Here is a 21,362-nt window from a genome sequence, read left to right on the forward strand (position 1 = left end):
CACAGCTGCTTTGTCTGCCTGTCTTACATCTTATTCTGCATGCTCACCTGGGAAAATGACCCATGTCCTGCAGTATCTGTGATCAGGGAACAGCACCGCCTGATGGCGATGTCACGGAACATTGGAGAATATCCAAGTAACTCTATTGCCCCTCTAGAGACACTGAAACCCAGAGAGCCGAGAAGCTAGATCTGCTTGAGAGGAAGCTATCTATAAGAAAGGACTGTTTTAACCACTGCTGCCTCCCCAGCACCTACACCAGGGCTTAGAACATAGTAGGTGCTCATGTAACATATGTCAAGTAAAAGGAATCTCCAACAAGTCTAGCAGAGCTGGGGCTGAAGGCCCTGAGGCTCAGGGTGGATTGTGAGTTGTGCGAGGGAATAGACAAGCCCTAGTGGAATAAGGCTGAGGTGGCCCCCAGCAGTACTGGTGTGGGCACAAGGGGACAGGCTGAGGCCCCAGGCTGTTACTGGAGGATGATGGATGATGGGCAGAAGTGTCTGGGTTGCTGCCCACCTGGGAACAGGAAGACAGTTTTTTCTCCAGAGCAGCAGAAACTTTCCTTGGGCCCTGGGGGTAGATGGTTACAGGAAGGCAGCCAGGGAAGGCCAGTGCTTAGCAGAGAGGGCAGGGAGCCAATGCCCCTATTGGAAAAGCAATCCTGGTTGTGGAACGTGATGTGGGCATAGAGGCCACATTCCTCTGGGGCAGGGCACTGGCCTGGCTCCAGCCCAGGGAAAAGGACTTGCCCTCTATCCTTCCATTGGGGAGCTGGCTCATTCTAACCTGAGTCCACACGCTTCCAGACTCACTGCCATGGAGACCACAGGGTCCCACGGTAAAAGGACACCTAGAGACTTGCACACCCTGCCTGATGATGTGGTGACACATGGGCATTTGAGCCCAAGTGGACGCCTCCCCCGCCCCCCAGGACCCTGCAAAATTCCTACACCCATGGTTACAGGGCTCCTCCCTGTATGAGGGGCTGTCCACCTTCACTCTCATATGTCCATCTGCCACATACACTTGGGATTGAGCCCAACTCTCTCCCAGCCCCACCATCCTCAAGGCCTCCTCCTGGTGCTCCCTGTCTCATCCTTGCGGGTGAGAATTAGCCTCCTGGTTCAGTGGCACCCAGGATAGCCAATTACCTCACGCAAGGTCTATGTACCACCTGGCCTGGCTAGCTCAGGGCTTAAAGGGCAGCATAGGGACCTTAAGCTAGACAGCAGGAAGAATGTTCTCACTGCAGGGAGGGGGTGTATTAGGATGTACTGGAGCCAATGACTAGGGGAGACTTTTAAAAATAGAACCCACAGCTTAGGCAGGGCATTGGGGGACGGGCATAATGACATCTCTGCTTTCTACAGGGGCACACCCCAAATCACCAAGGCCATGGAGCAAGCTAAACTGGACACTGGGGCCTCCCCAGGGCTCTTGATAAACTCATCTGGTGGGCTACTGATACCCAGAGCTTGGGTGTCCCAGGCTTGGTGTTGCCAGCCTGCTATCCCACTAGGGCTGTGGTAAATGGGCCCTTAGGCCCGTCTGCTCCAGGAACTTCTCTCCCAAGGGGATGCAGGGCCACAGCTCTCTGGAGAGACCTTTCTCTCATCTCAGCCATGATCCACTTCCCACGGGAAGCAATGGTGCTCAGGTGACTATTGCAGAGGGGGAATTAGCAGAGGCAGGGCCTGCTCATTCTCAGTAGGGGCTGGCACCCCCTGCACATGCACTGCAATCCTGAGGGAGTAGTCAGGCAGGCAAGGCTTCAGAGTCAGCAAACTGAGGCTTGAATTTGCGCACGAGCTCCTGTTGGGCCCCCTCCTGTAGTAAGCCCTAGCACCCATTCTTGCCCCGTCACCCCTCTGGCTAGGGGCTGGAAAAGCACTGAGCGGGGTCTGTCCTCTGACAGCTGTAGGTGCAGTCTGCCGCTCCTCCTGTAAGAAGGTGGCCACCCGCAGGCTGGATGGTAGCTCCATTCACACTCTACCTTGCCCACAGGCCCCATAGCATCAACCTTGGGGCAGCAGCAGCCCCTCAAGGGCTCCCTTCAGTGGGTCTCAACTTGAGGACCCACAGAGAAGGGGGTTCAGGAGGGAGACTTGGAGGGTGGAGGGGGAAATGCCTTTATTTATCCTGGACAGGTGCTGGCTGGGCCTGCAACATGAGCTGCCCTCTCATCTCCACCCTCCCCCAACCCCAGCCAGCTCTCCAGGATGTGGGGGAGGGGTGGGAGTAGCTCCAAAGGCCCAGCCCCCACCCCACACCCAACTGCTAGGCCAGAGGCTGGGCCACGGTCTGGGGCCTTGCCCTTGGCACATGTTGTGGTCCTCAACTTTATGGAAGAGGTGTGTGCTTTTGTTTGGCTCTGCTACTCACAGCTGTGTCACTTTAGAAAAGTCAGTTCACCTGCTGAGTGTCAATTTATCCATCTGTAAAATGAGGATAGTGCCTCTGTGAGTCCTTCCTAACATGTACCTGTGAAAATTTGTTTTTCCTCAGGGACTGGTTGTGAGATTGGTGGAGTGGTGGGCTGAGCCTGGGGTGGGGCCTGTCTCTCTGCTCCACCCACCAGCCCAGCAGACTTGCCTGAGGACCAGGCCCTTTGCAGTTTTTCTGTTCCAGTATTTATCAGACTCTCCCAGCTACAATGGGGACATAGAGGACAGAGGGTCCCCAGGGAGGGGGAAGGCCGAGACTATTCTGGGGCAACTGTGCTGTTGATTCCTGGAATTCTGAGGCTGCTGGAGCTGTTTCTTGGGCAGCGCCTCACAGTGCTGACAGGTCATGCTGTTTATAGCCACCTTGAAGGTCAGGCAAGTCTCTGGAGGTCTCCTGTGGGGCTGCTGGGGTACCCCCCTCCCTCAACACATGAACAAATGGTGATGATAGCAGACAGACCCACAGCGGGGGAATGCATTCTTAGAGGTCCCCCAGCCAGGCCAGGCCCCCTCCTCTCATGCTTTTCTTCTCTGGTGCTCAGAGCTGTGCCTGACCCTGTGAGGGCCCTGAAGGGAGTAGGCACGAGGTCGAGGTCCTGGGTCCTGGGGAGTGGACCCTCCAAGGCCCTGTGCCAAGACACAGGACACCAGTAACTTCCTGAGCAGCTCCTTGGCTCCCTAGGTTTAAAGGCTTTGTGGGACAGCAGCCAAGTATGAAGAGGTTTCCTGAGTAAGGTCTGCTGGGCTCTGCTGGGGCGGCCCTCCAGCCTGGGAGACGTCTCCCTAGTTCCCTGAGTCTCTACATGGTCCCCACTCACCCAGGGGCTATTTATCATTTCAAAGGCCCTCCACCCCAGAGCCTCCCATTCCCAAACACAGCTTCTCTGACCCTCTGGAACCAGGCTCCACCTCTACTCAGGAGCCATCTTGAGAGGTGTGAAGCAGACTTTGCTGTGTCCCAGGGCTCTCTGGGGCCCAACGAGAGTGATGTGCCCATGGGAGCATTCTACAGGTGACTTCCGAGACAGAACGGGCCTGGATGGGCCTGGATGAGAGGAGAAGAGAGTGACTCACAAGGCTAGGGAAGGGTATGGTCAGCTAGAGAAGGGACCAGTGACCCCTGGCTTTGGAGTGGCTTTGGAGTGGTGGTGGCCAGAGCCAAATGGGTGGGTGTGAGAGCGATGGGAGATAGTAGAGGCAGGCTCTGCTGATCACATCTTGGAGAAGCCCGGAGGTAAAGAAAGAGAGAGAAACATGACAGGAACCAGCTGGAGCAGCTAAGGCAGGGGAGGGAGAGGCTTTTTTTTTTCCCTTTGTTTTTTAAAAAGATTATTTTCATAGAGCAGTTTTAGGTTCATAGCAATTGAGGGGAAGGTACAGAGATTTCTCATATACCCCCTACTCCTATGTATGCACAGCCTCCCCCATTGCCAACATTCCCCACCAGAGTCGTACATTTATTACAACAGATGAATACATTGACATATCATTATCACCCTGACATTAGGGTTCACTCTTGTTCTAGTATAATCTATGGGTTTGGACAAATGTGTAATGACATACATCTACCATTATAGTATCATACAGAGTATTTTCATTGCCCTGAAAATCCTCCGTTCGAGGAGAGGTTTTTGAGCATTGGCAAGACTCTGGTTTGTTTATGGGCCAGGATGGGGTTGAGAGTGGGGCCATGGGGAGACAGAGTTTCCAGTGAGAGGATGAGGGATGGAGCAAGGCCCCAGGGAAGCCAGATGGGACCAGAGTGGAGTACGGCATGATGGTAATTTAATCACACAGTGTAATGCACTTAGGGCTCCACGGGAAATCCCCTGGGGTGGTCAGCCTGGGAGGATGAGGAGATGCTGCAAACTACACCATCCACAGCATCCACTAAGCTACCCTTGCTCCCCATCCCCTAACACCCCTATACAGGCAAATCTAGAGGAAAAGGAAGGCGGGGGCCTTTCTTGTTTTGAACACTGAGAGTGATGGCCGAGAACTTCTGCAGAGAGCCCACCTGCCTTCCTGACTGCAGGGAAATGAGGGTAATAGAAGCAGATGGTTTGGATGCCCCTGAGCCCCAGCCAGTGTCTCACTTCCCCGGAAACCTTGACAGAGAACTTCTTCCCCACCCCCAATACCCCTCCACCCCGCCCCCAGCTAATGTGCGGGTCCCTCTAGGGACAACAGGCTGGCTCAAAACTGGTCAGTCAGGGTAGTCTCTTGCACCCTACTCTCCGCCAGCTCCAGATCTTGTTTCCTGCAGCCTCCCGGCCTTGGCCCCTCTGGCACCTCCGGGAGAAGGGGCCAGGGGCAGCACCTATGCCTCCTTGGTTGGGAGCTTCTCTGAAACTTTCTCAGCTCTGCGCCCTCCTTACATAATACCCTATTTAATAATGCAATGCTAGAAGCCATCTTGGAGAAAGGCACTGTTGCTCTCCTTACACAGAGGGCATAGAGGCTGGCATTGCAATCTCAGGTCTGGGTCAGATCAAAGTCCACACTCTTCCCTTTGCTCCCTCTCCCACAGGCACCTACAAGTGTCTGGGGCCACCACTGCTCCTGGCATCGGTTATTCCTGTGCCCACTCTGGGGTGCCCTAAGACCACATCACAGCAAGGTGAAAGGACTCCTGTAAGACAGGTAGCCATCTTGGCCCCCAAACACCTTAAGCACATTCTAGGGAACCTTTGAGACAAGACTTTAGGCCTGGAACTTTGCCCAGGGCTGGTTTCCCGGGTAAAAGGTGACTAGTGACCGGAGAAGACTGAGAAGTGAAGTGGAAATGAAACAACTACTACAAATTGTTTTTTAAATGCTTAAAAGGGGAAAGACTAAAGAAAAAAACCTCCAAAGATTTAGCTGCTTTGGGTCCTTTCTGGGACAAGGGAAGCAGAGAGGAATAGTCAGATAAGAGATCCGTGGGTCCATCAAGCCTGGACCGCATCCTTCACTGCCCTGGTCTCTGGTTGAGAGTACAAGTGTGGCCTCACCCTTCTGCAGAGAAAGCTACTACTGTGGTGGAGGGAGGAGATCTAATGGTCCTTGGGCCGAGCTGGGGGTCCTTGCCTCCATCCTGCCTCCACTAGGGGAAGCTGGGCAGAACTAGAAGGGCACTTCCCTACAAGAGGATGACAACACCCTCCACCCCACAGCTCGAGGGTTCTTGGGTCCTGCTCAGGGCAGCCAAAGGCCAGGCTAGCTGAGCCCTGATGGGCATACACAGGTGCAGGCAGACAGGTGCCAAGGGCAGGCAAGAGTCAGCTCTGTGGCTTCCCTCGGGGGAAGCTACTGACCAGACCCCAGGAAGGCTGAGCTCTTCCTTAGGAACAAGGATCACCATAGCCCACGCCCGAGGATGAGAGGGAGCAAGGCAGGGCCAGGCAAGTGGGGCGGTGGGAGGCCCAGTGGGAAGAATTAGTGTGAGCTAGCCAATGCCTGAGGGAGAAAGATGTCCCCAAGGCAGCTCCACCCCCCCACCCTTCGCCCCACTCCACCAGGCTTACCTGAGCTGATGTGTGGTCTCACCCATCCTCTCTTGGATGTCACTCTGATGTCCTTGCTTATACTGTCATCTGTGATCTTCTGGACATAGTACTGGTCCTGTCTGGCAGTTAGCTCTATAGGCAGCAGGCCTGTCCTTCTGGCTGGAGCCTGTGCTGCCACCTCCCACCTAGGAGCTCCATTCTTCAGGGTGATAGCCCCTTCTCTGTAGATGTTTAGAAGAATGTGGGGAACCCTAGTGTGGGGGTTTCACAGTGTGGGGGAGCCTGGCTGTAGGTACCCCTGGTGCGGGGAGCCCTGCCAGCAGTCCACCAGGAGGGCAGAGGTATTGCACACTTCGTTCTGAATGGAAGCATACCGGTGTCTGCTACTTTCTCTGAACTACTTGAATACTCAGATGTATTAGGTGGATGGAGAGAGGAGTTAGAGTGTGATGCAGCAAGTTGAGTGATATGTTATGGTAGAACCTCAGCGATGGGTATTTGCATGTTCACTGTAGAATTCTTTCTGCTTTTTCTGTATTTGAAGATGTCTATAATATAGTACTGAGGAGAGCACAGGCCTGAACATGAAGCCAGGTGTAGGGAAAGGACAGGACTGGCTTAGCAGCTCATTTGCCCTCAGGAGTCCCCACTCAGCCTGGAAAGTGTTTTGTTTTTCTTCCTGGTTGCTTTTCACCCATTATTCAACTCCTTAAATGAAGGAAACAACATACCCTGTCATTAGTAGAGGCTCCCTGTGGCTTAGGATTTGTAGAGAAGGACTATGTGCATTTTGAGAAGGCCTGAGTAGCTCCAAGATGCCCCTATGGGAGCTGGGCAAGCAGGCTGGACTCTGCAAACAGACAATGTGGCTACCTGGCAATCTAGGGGTTTGTTTTTCTCCTGTCCTTGTCTATTTCATCAGATTCAGGGATTGGGAGAGGCTGCTCTGGGCAAAGGTGGCCAGTGTTTAAGCAGATAATACAGCTCTCAGGGCTGAAATGATTGCTCGAGGCAGTAAGTGAGGCCTCTCCTGTCTCGCTGTTATCATTGGATCATCATACACTGTTCCTGGGCTCATCCTGTAGAGCCTATCTAGGAACGTGTTGGAAGCTGGTGACAGTAAAACTCTGGTTTAGATGAGAGTTCTCTGTGAGGCCCCTGGCAGGAAGCTTCTATCCATGTCTGGGAGCCCAGGGCCTGGCAGGAGGCCCTCCCAGGCTTGACAAACAAGGCATGGGACTGTCTCCAGGTCCTCTCTGAGCTTCTTCTAGGATGGTCCCCAAGCGTTGGCCAGAAAATGACTTCTGCAAGCATTAAGAGCAGACCTTGTGCCTAGGGTATAGCCAGGAAAGTGACTGGGATGTGTCCAGAGAAGCCAGGAGGACCGGCTGGTGGGCAGCTGGAGAGGAAAAGCCAAGGGCCTCCCTCCAGTCACAGCATGGTAGGGGGTGTGACTCCCAGAGGGCTATCCCCATTTCCTATGATATCATTGGGGGTGGGGCCTGCATGGCAGTTCACATGATGTCACAGGGGAGTCTTCCCCATGATGTCATGGGAGTAAGGTCACAAAGTCATTCTATGTGATATCAGCAAGGGTGGGCTTGCATGATATTCCACATGGTGTCATGGGAGTGGGGCAGAGTCTCTGTGATATTCCATGGAATGTCACTAGGGCAGGCCATTCAGAATTTTGCATTTGATGTGATATCACTGCAGGTGGGGTCTCCACAGCCTTCAGGGTGCTATTACTGGAAGCCAGACCTGCTGAATCTGGCATCATACATGATGTCATTGGGAGTGGAATCTGAGCCATTGTGGCATCCCAAGTAATGTCCCTGGGGGCGTAGCCTTCCTGACATCACATGGGGGTATTCCAGGGTGGAGCATACCTGACATTCTGTGCGCTCACACTAGGGGCGGGGCCCCCAGACTCTAATATTCTGTGATGTCATCAAGGATTTGGGAACTGGCCCCCACTTTTACCTCCCCTTCTGGAAGGATGAAGCCAACCTCAGAACACTGAGCCCTGCCCCTTGTCCCAGCCTTGCTCCTCCAGGCAGGGTGACGGCTCCCTAGTCCACTGTACCCCTGCCATGGTAGCACTAAGCACTCACACTAAGATGTATTGTGAGGGAGCATTTGACCTGCCTGCTGATCTAGCAGTGTCTCTGTGATGGTGCTGAGTCTTAGGTCCTGAGTATCCCCTGCCTCTTGGAGCCTGGGAAGCGCTCTATAGGTTTCCGGGATGCAAGTATTGTAGTAAGCAAGCTGGTGTAACAAACAGCCCCCAAATCTCAATGGCTTAGCATAATGAAAGTTTATTTCTCTCTCATTCATCATCCAATGTGGTGCTTCTTAGTTATTCTCCTCTAAGTAGTGACTCCAGGATCCAGGTCCCTTCCATTAGTGGCTTAGCTATCCTCCTCTGGGTCCTCTGCATCCAGTCAGCCCATAAGCAGAGAGAGTGCAAGATGGCAAGGATGGCTGCTTGGGGGAAGACCTGGAAGTAGTGTGCACTGCCTCCATCCACATTCCACTAACCAGAGCTAGACTTAAAACCAGACTCAGATACGACAAACTAGGAAATGTGGTGGCTAAGTACCAGCAAGAAGAATCAGGCTCGGTGAGCAGCAGATACTAGCAACAGTGAATGAAAGATAAAATGGCAGGTGTCTACTAGAGGATGGCAGGTAACTCTTCCCTGGGGACTGACTCATCCTCAGGCCCACCCTCCTAATGCTCATCTCCCAATCTGCTATTCTCTCAGATCACACCAGGCAGCAAGGCGGCCCAGTCCCAGCTCACCCAGGGTGACCTCGTGGTAGCCATTGATGGTGTCAACACAGATACCATGACCCACTTGGAGGCCCAGAACAAGATCAAGTCTGCCAGCTACAACCTAAGCCTCACACTGCAGAAGTAGGTGGGAGCTCTCCAGAGCAGAGGGGAGGTTGGGATGTGGGCATCAGGGGCCCAAGAGAGGAGCTATCCAGTAGCAGTTGTGTGGCCCCAACCCTGTGATACAAGGCCTCGAAGGGCAGTAAAGACAGCCCCTGGACTAGAGGAAGGACTAGGCCTAAGCCATCGTCAATCACCTCTCATATCTGTGTCTCAATTTACAGATGAGGCTGAGAGGGTGGGTCCAGTTTTCCCAGGAAGCCTCCCAAGGGCCTAGCAGAAGCCGGTGGCTACAAAGTGCCCAAGGGCTATGACTTCTCCATTCTGATCAGGCTCAGTGTCTTTCTGAGGACATCCAACTGACAGGGTGGACAGCGGGTTTCGGCCCCTCTGATCTGGTTCCCCAGTACTCTATTGCTCTCCCCTGGCCATCCCTGATGAGGCAGGAGCTCCTGGCCCCACATGTGACTGTCTTCACTTGGTCTCATTTCTGGTTTTTACAGGTCAAAGCGTCCCATACCCATCTCCACAACAGCGCCCCCGATCCAGTCCCCTCTGCCAGTAATCCCTCATCAGAAGGTAGGTGCCAATAGTTGATGGCAGGCTCCACTCTCAGCCATGGTTCCTAGGGTACAGGCCCTGCCTGGTCTGCCTGCCTAACTCTTGCCTGGACTACTTGAGGTGAGGTGAGGGACATGGCTGACCCTGGGAGGTGAGGCAGGCCTCAAAGAGAGGTGTTTGAGTCCCCATGAAATACTAAGTGTGGGGTGCCTGTCTGGGTGCCACCACCTCGGGCGTCATGGCTGGGCTGATGTAATACCGGCTTAGACAGCAGTGTTCTCAGGAAAGGGGACGTCCCAGGCAAGACAAGGACAAGTGTCCAGAAGGCTCTGACTCTCATCCTCCTGAGGTGGGATGGGTGACGGGGGGAAGGGGAGCTGTGGCATGAAAGCTGGAGGCCCCAGATTCAGCTGGTCATCCCAGGAGGGGCTCCTAGGCATGGAGGGGCCTGCTGGCCCTTGGAGTTTCTCCTCTGACCTAGGCTCTGTCCTGCTGATTTCCATTCCTTCTCTCAATTGCATGCCCCTATAGCCCAATCAGAAATGCTGGTGGTGGCCAAGAGGCCAGTACAGGAGAGAAGGTGGAGCCCTGGCTGCAGACCTCATCCTGTGCTCCAGGCCCCTTCCCAGTTCCCTCTAAACAGCTCAACCCTGTGGGCCCAGGGCATGGGCGGCCCATCCCACCTCTCCTACAGGAATCTACTCCCCACCTCTCCCTGTATGACCTCATACTTACTCCTGTCTCTTCGGTGAGGCAGAGTGGGCAAGGGGCAGAGTGAAGAGAGGGGAGAGGAGGAGACTGAGGGGTTGGGGTAGGAGACAGATTGGGGAAATAGGCAGAAGGATACTTGGGAGAAATCGCAGAAGTAAACCAAGGGAACCAAGTGTCAGCCCCCTATTTCCTCAGTTTTCCCTCCTGCACCTGCACCCTGCCTGTCCACCACCAGCCGGGGGGAACCCCTTCTCACTTGCCATGTGAGGGCCATAGAGCAGAAGGCTGGGCTGTGCCTACCAGGTGCCCCCGCTCAGAGGTGGCTCCCTCCGCACCCTGAGCCCTTTTGTTCCAGCCCTTGCTTCCAGTCCTGCAGGCGGGCTGGCTTGGCTTGGCTTTGTGTGTGAAGCTTTGCATTTTGTCCAGGTGGATACCAGCATTGGAGCTCAGAACTGTGTGCTTCCCCTGTTCTTCCTGACAAAACCCTTCTCTTCCAGGTGCCCTGTCTGGCCCCACCTGAGCTCAATGCAGCAGGCTGCAGGCTGCGGAGCTCTCGCACTAACACCTCCGTTTCAGGTCCATGCAGAAACACTTGGACATGTGTGGCCTCTAACCGCTCTCTTCTCTCTCCCTTGCATGACGTCTACCCTGTGCCAGGACCCTGCTCTGGACACGAACGGCAGCCTGGCGGCACCCAGCCCCAACTCCAAGACAAGGGTCGGCCTGGGCACCCCGGAGCTCAGGCAGACCTTTAGCTCTTCCTTCTCCCAGACCTCCGTCTTCTCCTCACACACAGAGGCCTCTGATCTCGGTCCTACACAGGGCAGCCCAGGGGCCCTGGACTCACTCAGCCAGAAAATGCCACTGGGCTCGAGCCAGCCAAGGCAGTATAACAACCCCATTGGCCTGTACTCGGCAGAGACCCTGAGGGAGATGGCTCAGATGTATCAGATGAGCCTCCGAGGGAAAACCTCAGGTGCTGGACTCCCAGGAGGGTAGGTAACGGGTGTACAGCTCTCCACTGGTGGTCTAGGGCCACCTGGGTCCTTGGTGCTCGGTAGAGTCCTGGTCAGGTGGTCAGAGCAAGGAGCTAGCCTCAATCCACCAGCCCTAACCCCATGAGGCAGCTCAGGCTGACAGCCATGAAAACAATGGTCCTACTGACATTTGCCATGAGACAAGTGCATCATTGCTTTATGCAACCACCCTAGGGTGATGTGTCAGATTTTGCAGAGGAGAAAACTGAGGCTCGGAGAAGGTTAAGTTGAGATCCAAGACAGGACAAAGCTTGCTACCTCCAGGAGCTCTGGGACAAGGGGACAGGCTGGTCTCTACCCCTCTCAGAGCCCTGAGGCAGGAGCAAAGAGGAATTAGAGAGGTGGGAAAGCAAGTTCTCTAACGCTGGGGGTGGTCTGGGAAGGCTGCCCAGAGGTGGGCACATCTAAGCTGGGTGCAGAGAAACTTGGCAATGGTGTGAAGGGAGCAGGCTTGTAGGACTGACCCTGGCTAGGGTGGAGCAGCAAGGAAGCAGGACCCGAGGAAAAGGGCTGTGTAGAGCAACAACCCATCCCCCACCCCCTGAGATCTAGCTAGTGGGACTCTGCGAGCATAGGAGTGAAAAGAACCTAGAGCCGGAAGATGTCACAGAGGGGCCCAGGGAAAGGAGCCCTCAAGCAGAGCATATATTAGCTTCTAAGCCCTTCATGTTTTTTATCTCGTTTTAACTTCTCCCATGACCCTAGAGCCGGCTGAGTCAGTGGTTAGGGGTACATGGACATGAGACTGTCCAGATCTCAAGGTTACTGGGAGGACTGAAGGAGACAACACATGGGTAGCACTGAGCTCTGTTCTGGCACACTCAATACGTCCTACCTGTTGTCATTGCCTGAAGTCACACAGCCTGGGTCAGTTGACCCAAGCCCACGCCCTTCCTTTGCCCTTGCCACAGAAGGTAAGATTTTGTGCTCCCTCAGCTCACTGCTGTCCTGGAGATCCCCACCTCCCCCGGTCCTCCAGTTCTTTCTTGGATCCTGAGTGAAGCTGGCCTCGGACATTCCACAGTCTGAGCGCCTGGACCCTGGCTTCCCTGGACCGAGGTGGCAGAGACATATACCCCCGGCTTTTCCAGCAAGGAGCTTCTGTCAGAAAACTTAGGAAATGGCAGAGTAGAAATGGCCCCCTTCTCTGCCTTGGATAGTCTGATAGCTCTTTCTTGTCCCCCTGGGACTGGCACCTGACAGGGAAGTCAGTCTCTGGTGGACTAACAACTCCATGAGGTCCACCTGCAACGAGGGCAATGTCTCCCCTTACCAAGCTCCCAGTCTGGGCTGGGCACCTGCTAACAGTCTATGTGCTTTAACTAACACGACTCTCCCAGCAACTTCAGAGGTGGGCATCATTTTCCCCACTTATAGCTGGGAATAGAAGCCCAGAATCTGTGAGTAATTTGCCCAAGGTCACACAGCTAATGACTGGCAGGACTGGCACTCAGGTCAGCCTGACTCCTCCTTGCAAGGAGACAGGGACCTACCTACCTGCCCAGAGAAGTGAGGGGTCAGCCCCGTGCCTGCTTTCCATGACTCCCACCCATTGGCACAAGGACTTCTCAGAACCTGACAAGTGTTACTTTATACTTGACACTCAGAGCATCAAGGTCTAACAGTTTCCTCCAAGGGAAGATGTGCTAGAAGAGGGAGCACTTCATCCAAATGAAGGCTGGTGCTGTTGCCACAGGAAGGGTGGAGCCTCTGACTTGGACTAACACCGGTGGCCTCTGTTGAGCTGAGACATTACCTTCGATAAGTGTCTAACTGCTTGAAATCCATCCACTGTACACTTAACCTATGCTGAGGGCTTTACTCTCAGCATTCTATTTCGTCTGCACAACCTGTCTGTGCGGTGGGCACCACCATCTCGATTTTATGAATGGAGAGACAGAGGAGAGACAGGTGGGTAACCTGCCCAGAATCACAGCACTAGGAAGAGGCAGGGTGAGGATTTGAATTCTGTCCTGTCTGGCTCCGAAAGGAAGTTCCTTCCCCTACTCTCCTCTTTGGCAGCTTCTGTCCTCTTGGGAGGCATGGAGAGGAAAAGGTGGGTGCGAGGACAGGGGGTCTGAGCATCCCTGCAGCCCTGTTCTCCTTGTACTCTCTGGGGCTGGCACTGAAGAGCAGTGTCCCTCAAGCCACTAGGTGCCAGGGCTCCTGGGCTGGTCTTACATCTTTGGGTCATCCTCCCCAAGACCTGGGTGCTGCCTCTTCTTTGAGCTGTCTGCCGCAGGCATCCTAGCCTCCAGGTCTTCAGGAGGAAGCTAAGCAGGGGACAGGAATCAATGCCAAAGAAGGAGCTGGCTGCCCAGGCAGGGCAGGCCAGAGGCAGTCCCAGAGGCCAACACTGCCCTCTCTAGGGTGCATGGCTGGTCAGGGCAAGAGCTGACTCTGCAGCTGTCAGGACTGGCCAAAAATGGAGAAGGAATGGAAGATCTGTGCTGGCCCTTTCCTAATATAGCTCCTCTCGCAGCTATTTTTGAGCCTGGGAGGACAGAGGAAATTATATCAGCTCTGAGACGGGCCTGGAGCTGAGATGGGCCACTGTGAGGCTACCTGGAGCTTGGGGGCCCCTGGCTTTGGCCTAGTTCCCAAAAGTCCTGGACAAAAGATGACCAGGGTCAGGCCAGCTAGGACACAGGCTCCCAGTCAGAACCCACGGTAGTCATATCTGAGAAGGTGGCAGAGTTTGGGGGCAAAGACGCTACCTTCTGCATTCTTCCCCCCTCAGGTTTCTGACAGGGCCATAGCAGCTGCCAGGATCTGCTGCTGCAAGGAATTTGCATTTAAGAAGATGTAATGCAGGCAATACCTCCACTATGGAGATGGTGCTCCAGAAGGCATGTTCGCAGATAAGAGCAAGGGTGGGGTTTCTCTTGTAGTTTCCAAGATGGGCTGCCCTGGCTGAGAGCTTTCTTGCAATAAACCTCAGACCCACACTTCTTTGTTGCCTATCCACAGGGCCTTTAGGACTGGTCACCAGGGAGTGCACAGACCCCCTATCCCCTGTGCCCCAGGAGGTGTAACCATAGCTGCCTGCCCCTCCTCCGAGAGGGAGAGCAGGTCCTGTGGGCTGTGGGTAAGCCGGCCACACATACACACCCAGCACCACTGCAACTCCTGCTCAGGTTGCAGAACTCTCAGAGCTGCCCCCATTAAACAGGGGTAAGTGCAGAGCTGCTGTCTGGCCAGGAGGTACTTAGGGGCAGCCGTAGCTGGTCCTGTCTCCATCTCCAGCTTCTTCTCCTAGAGTCTACAGCTAGGTTGTATGTGGGGGATTCATATACATGAGTGTCCATAAAGATGGACAAACAAACCTTTCTTCCTAGCCAAACTTTGGGTACTGGGGACCTACCGAGGGGGAATCGCTGCTGTAGGCATCTCTGACCCAAACCAAGAGACCATGACCCAATTCTGAACTCTTCACCTCCTTACTATGCACTCTCCTCAACCAGCGCCTGACTCGGCTGCCTCTGCCTCCACAATGCCAGTCTGAGGACAGTCCCCCTAGCAGGAGCCTCACTCTGATAGCCCTGTCTTCTTTCCTCCTCAGGTGGTAGCCAACTCTCCAGCCAAGTTAGTATCCAAGGAAAGCATGTGTGTGTGCTTGCGTGCATATTCTAGCATGCGTCTGTGTGTCTGTCCATCTGGACAGTGTGTGCCTGTCAGCATGTGTACGTGTGTATGCATGTGTGAAAGGGGGTGCATTTGTGTTCCTGAGTGAGCCTGCATGTGTGTGAAGCTGCGAATATGGAGTGGAGGAGTTGGGGAGGGATCCTAGGCCTCTATCTGATACCCTCGCCATTCCGTTGTTTCCCAATTTCCTGCTGCAGCTGCTTAACACCAGCAGGCTGGCTCTGGTGGGCGGTGGGTGGAATGCTGTGCTGACGCGGGGTTCTGTGTGAACCTGAAGACATTTCTGTCCTTGTGGGACCCCTCAGAAGGGCCGTGCCTAACCTCGTCTTTGTCCCGGTGAGCACACCTGCCTGTCGGAGGGGAAAGCCCCGATGGGTAGAGACTGATGGGCCACAAAGCAAGTTGGACATGATGGGGCCTGAGCAGCCTGAGCCCTGCTGGGTGGAAGAAACACATGCACTGAAGCATCTGGAGGAGCAGAACCCCCCAGCCACGGGGGCAGCCTATAGGATGAGCCCCTTGGTTGAGGAACGAATCTCAAAATCCCAGTAGGGTTGCTTTTCGCCTTTTGTGCGTCCTGGACTCCGTTTGGGCTGCTGCTGCCTGTCACGTGTAACCCAGCTCCTGTACCCCCAACCCCACTCCCCAACCCTTTTTGACTCTGCTTCCCAGTTGGTGTGGTGAGAGAGCTTTCAATGCCTGACGCCCCCTGCTGATCCTGGACGGTAGCTCAGGCTGAGCCGGGGCCTCCAGGGATCTGGAAAAACCCAGATGGGCAAGAAAAACCTGCAAAGGGCTTTGGGGAGGGTGCCGAGGATTTTCCTGACCAGACCCAGCCCAGCCACAGTTGGGGGGGCCTGGGATCAGACTTTGGGAGATCTCTCTCGACACCCTCCGCCACCAGCCCCCCATGTAATATCACCTGTTGCCCTTTTCTCCTTCCACTTCCCTCCTCGCTACTCCCTCTGCTCCCCCTGCTCCCCTCCCCCAGCGCCGATTACCAGGAACGCTTCAACCCCAACGCCCTGAAGGACTCGGCCCTGTCCACCCACAAGCCCATCGAGGTGAAGGGGCTGGGCGGCAAGGCCACCATCATCCATGCGCAGTATAACACGCCCATCAGCATGTACTCCCAAGACGCCATCATGGACGCCATCGCTGGGCAGGCCCAGGCCCAGGGCAGTGACTTCAGTGGGTAAGCGTCTTCCTTCATCCTCGGTTGCTCACGGCTCACCAACTCCGCCACCAGCCTGGCCTCATCCCCCGCGGAGGCTGAGGGCACCAGGCCGCTGGGCTACATCAGAGACTTAAGGCATCGGAACCCGCTTTCTTCCCTCGCCTTCAGCCTCCTGGGCATGAGCCAGCCTCTGTCCATACCTTCCAGAACATAATGTTCTCTCTTCAGAATCAAACGCATGGTCAGCTTTGGGTGAAGGGTGGAGAAATGCAGAATATGGTGGTTCCTCCAAGTGCCTGTCAGAGCCTCTGCATTTTCCCCCTGGCTCCATGCTGGGAATGGTTTAAAAAGAGACTTCTGAAATCCTGTTATGGGGGAAGAGCGGGGTGGTATTCTGGATATCGCAGTCTTCTCATAAGCCTTTCTTTGGGGGGAAGTTCCTGCGTTCTTCCACTGATGAGAGCAATTCAAATTTGTGACTGGGTTTCTTGTTTGGGAAGGGGGCTCCAGAGCAACCATCCAGGGTGCTGTTGGCATTTACCCCACTTTAGAACCTGGGGTGCTGCCAAAGACTAGGCACTCACCTCCTCCTGTTTGCCCCCAGGGAAGTGGGACTGAGGACATCCTTGGTTTCTGGAATTTGCCTGTTATAGATGGTTGAGGACTAAATAGGGAAAGATTTGGCTGAAGATCATCTGTGAATGCTAATAGTGCGAACATTAATGGGGACCTCTTCCTCTTCGTGTCTTTCTGTTTTAGTTTCTCTCTCTCTCCGTATGTCTTTGTTTGTGCCTGTCTCTGTCACTCTGTATGCTGTCTCTCTGTCTTTGTCTCTCTGTCTCTGTCTTTCTGTTGTCTCTCTCTTCCTTTCACACACACACACACACACACACACAGAGTCTCTCACTGTTTTCTACTTGGGAATACCATTAGTGTTGACTTTCAGAACTACCTCTTTGGATGACATCTTATCCCTGAGTCAGTATCTCCAGTAACTCAAGGCAAGAAAACTTGAAAAGATAGTTGTACCTTTTTTCCGAAGCTAAGAAAAACATGTTTTAAAAAGAATCAAGGGGTTAAAAAGTCCCAGAAAGTTCCTATAGCATTTGGCCTTTCCAGAACTGAGCCCTTATGGCCACGATGTGCATGTGGTTTATAGGGGGAAGCTCCAGAGGACAAAGGATGAAAGGTTATGTGGACTTCAGGGCTATCCTAGTCCCAGGAAGCCTGGCCCTCTCAGGCATGCAGTTCTTCCTTTGGACCACTAGGGGACAGAGGTTACTTGCCTTGGAGCCCTGGATCTCAAACTGGCCAGGCTCACGGCTGCAGCTCTTAGCAGAACTAGACACGATGTTCATTTATTTAATTCTGTCATTCAAAATAGAATATATGACCATGCAAGTTTAAAAACACAACCCTTATCTCATGTGTACCAAGAAAAACAAGGCTGCCTGAATAAGCCAAAGAGCTAATAGGGATTTCCTGCTAACATTTGTTTGCCACAGAATGTAACAAGTATGTCCTTGATGTGCTCCTAAAAGTGGTCACCAAAGGGAAGGTCAGTGGAAGATAATGGAAGAACTGCTCTTCACTTTCTATTTTCTGCACCTTTGGAAAAGACTATTATCATTTGGTTTTGCCACTAAGCAACCTGAGATTTTTTTAACAGGATGCACCATTGATCTAATCTAGTCTTCTCAAAGGACCTTTGCTATCTCCTGCCTGTCCTCTCCCCTCCCCTCCTTTATCCTCTCCTCCCCTTCCTTTCCCTTTCCCTGCAATCCTGGGGAGCAACATGCGCTCCCCTTTCTTCTAACTCAGCCCTGCTAGACTGGTGCTGTGTGGTACCTGTGGGTAAGAGCCGCCTCTCTCTGCCATAAGGTGCTCCGTTTCTGCTGTTAATTTCCATGATTCCTTCCTCACTGACAGTTTTCTTTTTGTCTCTCTTTCTTCCTCTTTCATCCACTCCACTCCCATAACTCATTTCTGATCCTAACCCTGCTCCCTTGTGTGTGCGCCACCCCTCTGCCATCCCTTGATGGACACGCACTCCCTGCTGGGCTTTCTTCTGCTTGGCAGGGCATCGCCACTGGCGTAAGTAGACCCCACAGTGTCTGTTCCGTTGTCTGTCTGTCTAGTTGTGGGATGGTGTGTGGGTTTGGTGGGATGTGTTTGAGGACAGTGCCTTTGCGTTCTTCCTTATACCCACCTAACAGCCAGATGGCATGCCCTGCAGCTTATACAGGCTTGTCTTTTGGGGTTTGCCCCAAATAATGTCACTATGGACACAGATGAGAGTAATAACACTCGTGTTGACACCCCAAGGCTGGAGCGTTCTTGCCGTGCTTTGCGGGTGTTTCCTCCAGCCTTTTCTGTCTGTACTGGGACAGTGTAGACCTGAATGTCAACTTCCACACTGGGCCATTATTCAAGGGAGAGGGTGATAAGGAGGCCTCTTAGAGGCCACTACCCGGAATCCTCATGGAAGATGGATCTGGAAGAGCTTGTGCTTGCTAAGACCACCCAAGGGAGGCAAAAGATGTGTCAGATATGGGGGCAGTGTACAGTGAAGTAAATGCCTCAAGGTGACCTTGATGTGGTGACCATGGAGTGGTTTTGGTGGCAAGAAGACCATGCTGGAAGCAGCTCCAGAGAATGGCCTCGGACCCAGGGTCCCAGAATTGTTCCATCCTCTTTCTGTACATATTCTCCCTGAGCCCCAGAATCTTAAAAAAAGCACAGCAGTTCTTCCTTTGGACTCCCAATCTCTGTTGTGGCAGCACCAGTCCCTGGTTTTTGCACAGTGTGGTGGAATGGTGGAAAATGAACCAATAATGTGAAACCCAAGGGACTCACTCTTGGCAGCTTTCTGGAGCCCGGGGAAGGACAGGGCAGCACCTCCAGGGCATGTTCCAAGGAAATGGCAGTAAACACCTTCTGTCTGTTTTCTGGACCACAAAGCTCAGTGTAGGCAGGCTCACAGGCAGGGCCTGGGCTTGAGTCTACATCTTGCCTCACCCACAGCACAGGCCACACTTCCTCCAAGCAGGCCAGGAAGTCCTGGTTGTTTCCTCCCATTGCCCATCTCACCCAAAGACAGTAGGTCCAGCATCTGCTTTGGGAATCCTTGGGAGACTTCCCTGTGCCAGAAATGCCCTCCCTCAGTGAGATCCTACCCACTCCTCTGCTCCTGGGTAACCCCAGGCTCCTTCCTGCTTGGACCCCAGACAGATCTGTTGGTTTTTCCCATGAGGTCTCAACCACAGGCTGCCAGTACCTGTAGCTCTTGGGCCAGGGCATTGCCTTCAGGGAAGTAGGGGCAGCTCTGCTGTACCCAGCTTTCATCACCTTTTGTCGCCTTTCTCCACCTTTGCTGTCATAGCCCACCCTGAGCCAGACACAGAGCACCAATCCTGAGAGACTCCAGTCCTGGGAAACTAGCCAATGCTTCCATCCAGCTCTTTGCAGAGAGGGTAGAAGACATGGGCACTGAGGAAGCCCCTCCCCCATCCAGCCAGTCCTGGGTAGGGAGCAGGTAGAAGCAGCCATAGAGGCAGGCAAGGAATGCTGGAAAGAATGAGTGTCTAGGCTGCGCCAAGTCTGCAGGCACAGAGCCTCTGGGGTGTACAAGGCTCCAGTGGGCAGAAGTGGCTTTTCTGAGCCCTTGTCACTACAGAGGGTCTGATAGAAAGGCCACTGGGCTGGGAGCTGGGATGCCTGGATTCTAATTCAGTGGGGTCCCTGTATGCTGTAATCAGCCAACCTTGTGGGACCTCGTTTTCAACATATGTAAGAGGAGAGGGCTGGGCCGCTGACCCACAGGCTGGGGAGACGGGCTATTCTTACTGTGAACTCCACCTGAGTCCATCCTGACTCCTGACAGGGTAGCTGGGCGTCCTGCATCCTCCAGCCCTCACTGGCCAGGGTGAGTGGGCTGGGATATATAAAAGCTTTAGATAGAGCCTCCTTGCAGTCTGGGCTGGGTTGGGAGGCACTGGACCCAAGGGGCTCTGGGTTCTCTTCTGGTTCTGATCTAGGATTCATTCATTCAACTAAGTTTTGAGCACCTATTATGTGCCAGACCCGGGGATTCTAAAAGGTCACCAGGCCCCCCTCAATAGGCTAGGCCAGAGACCAAATTACCCTCCTGCATCTCTACTCTCAGCTCCCCCAGGCCAGAATTCCCTTGTCTGCAAGCGATCCTGGCTGTGTGGGCTTGTTGCCCAATTCCTCACACCAGCCCCCCGACCGTGCCTGCCTGGTTGTAGCTGAGCGGGAGTCCCCAGTCCTCTTCTAGAGCAGTCACAGCATTGGCAGCTTCCTGTTTGGATCCAAAGGTGTGAGGAGGACAAGGAATTGCCTTAAGGAGTCTCTGGGTCCCCCAAATGGCCTGTCATCACATAGCCCCAAACTCAGGACTTGCTCAGGGAGAGGGAAATTACTTCGAGAAGATAAGTTCTGCCTCCTTTCTCCTTAAAGGAGATCTGGCCCCTGAGACGGGGCGGTGGGTATCTTCAGTCCTACGTCTGAGTTAGTACGGCAAGAGGGATCTCAGCTTCCTAATCCTTCATAAGAGAAATCACTGTCCCACTGTGACCACCATGAGCACTGAGGACCCAGCCAAGCCCTTGCCCCAGGTTCTCAGATGGCAGTGGGTAAAGGGCATGGTGGGTTCGGACAAATAGGGGCCGTCATGGGAATGGGAGTGCAAGGAGTGCCAGAGGGACGCAACATGGGGAGAACGCGAGGGATAGGGAGCAGGGTTCCAGAGTAGCCCTCGCCCACAGCCTTTTTCTGCATTGCAGGAGCCTTCCTGTTAAAGATCTTACTGTAGACAGCGCCTCTCCTGTGTATCAGGCTGTGATTAAGAACCAGAACAAGCCGGAAGATGAGGCTGATGAGTGGGCCCGCCGCTCCTCCAACCTGCAGTCTCGCTCCTTCCGTATCCTGGCCCAGATGACAGGGACAGAATACAGTAAGTGAGGGCTGTGGCAAGGTGGGGGCAAAAAGGAAAGATGCTGAGAGATCACACTCCCACAGAAGCTAGGGAATCAAGTCCTCCTACCCTTTAAGATGCGCTGGCCTTGACAAATATCAGCCTGCTGAGCCCCTCCTGGGCCCCTGGGGCAAGCAAATGACATCTGCCTTCTTCTGCTCAGTTCTCTGACCCAACAGCAGGCAGCAGTCTTGCCACGGGGATTCCAGGTGAAATTACTGCCCAGAGCTGGGGTAAGAGGACGTCTCAGGACATACCTTTGACCACTCCCACCCAACTGCACCATTTCCTCTCATGTCCCCTTTCTCTGCCCAGCACACAGCCTTTCCCTTCCTAGTTTACAGACTAGGGAGCAGTAACTGTTCAGTTATTAGTGGGTACTCAGTGTCCACAGAGCTCTAG

The 21,362-nt window shown here is 53.9% G+C and overlaps 1 protein-coding gene across 5 annotated transcripts in view; it reads left to right on the forward strand.

The window, feature by feature from the left end:
- The window catches only part of LDB3 (LIM domain binding 3), a 62,672-nt gene that overhangs the window by 953 nt on the left and 40,357 nt on the right, over nt 1-21,362 (forward strand). For 3 of the 5 annotated variants that reach the window (XM_039872296.1, XM_039872297.1, XM_039872298.1), the window contains exons 3-6: nt 8,703-8,854; nt 9,337-9,412; nt 10,763-11,100; nt 20,770-20,939. In XM_039872296.1, coding sequence (XP_039728230.1) covers nt 8,703-8,854; nt 9,337-9,412; nt 10,763-11,100; nt 20,770-20,939 — 736 coding nt within the window. Of the gene's footprint in view, nt 1-8,702; nt 8,855-9,336; nt 9,413-10,762; nt 11,101-15,778; nt 15,983-20,769; nt 20,940-21,362 lie in introns of all 5 variants that reach the window. The other 2 variants (XM_039872294.1, XM_039872295.1) reach the window with 1 other exon arrangement.

The sequence above is a fragment of the Pteropus medius genome, unplaced genomic scaffold (assembly GCF_902729225.1).
Source record: "Pteropus medius unplaced genomic scaffold, Ma_sr-lr_union100, whole genome shotgun sequence".
NCBI classification, from domain to species: domain Eukaryota; kingdom Metazoa; phylum Chordata; class Mammalia; order Chiroptera; family Pteropodidae; genus Pteropus; species Pteropus medius.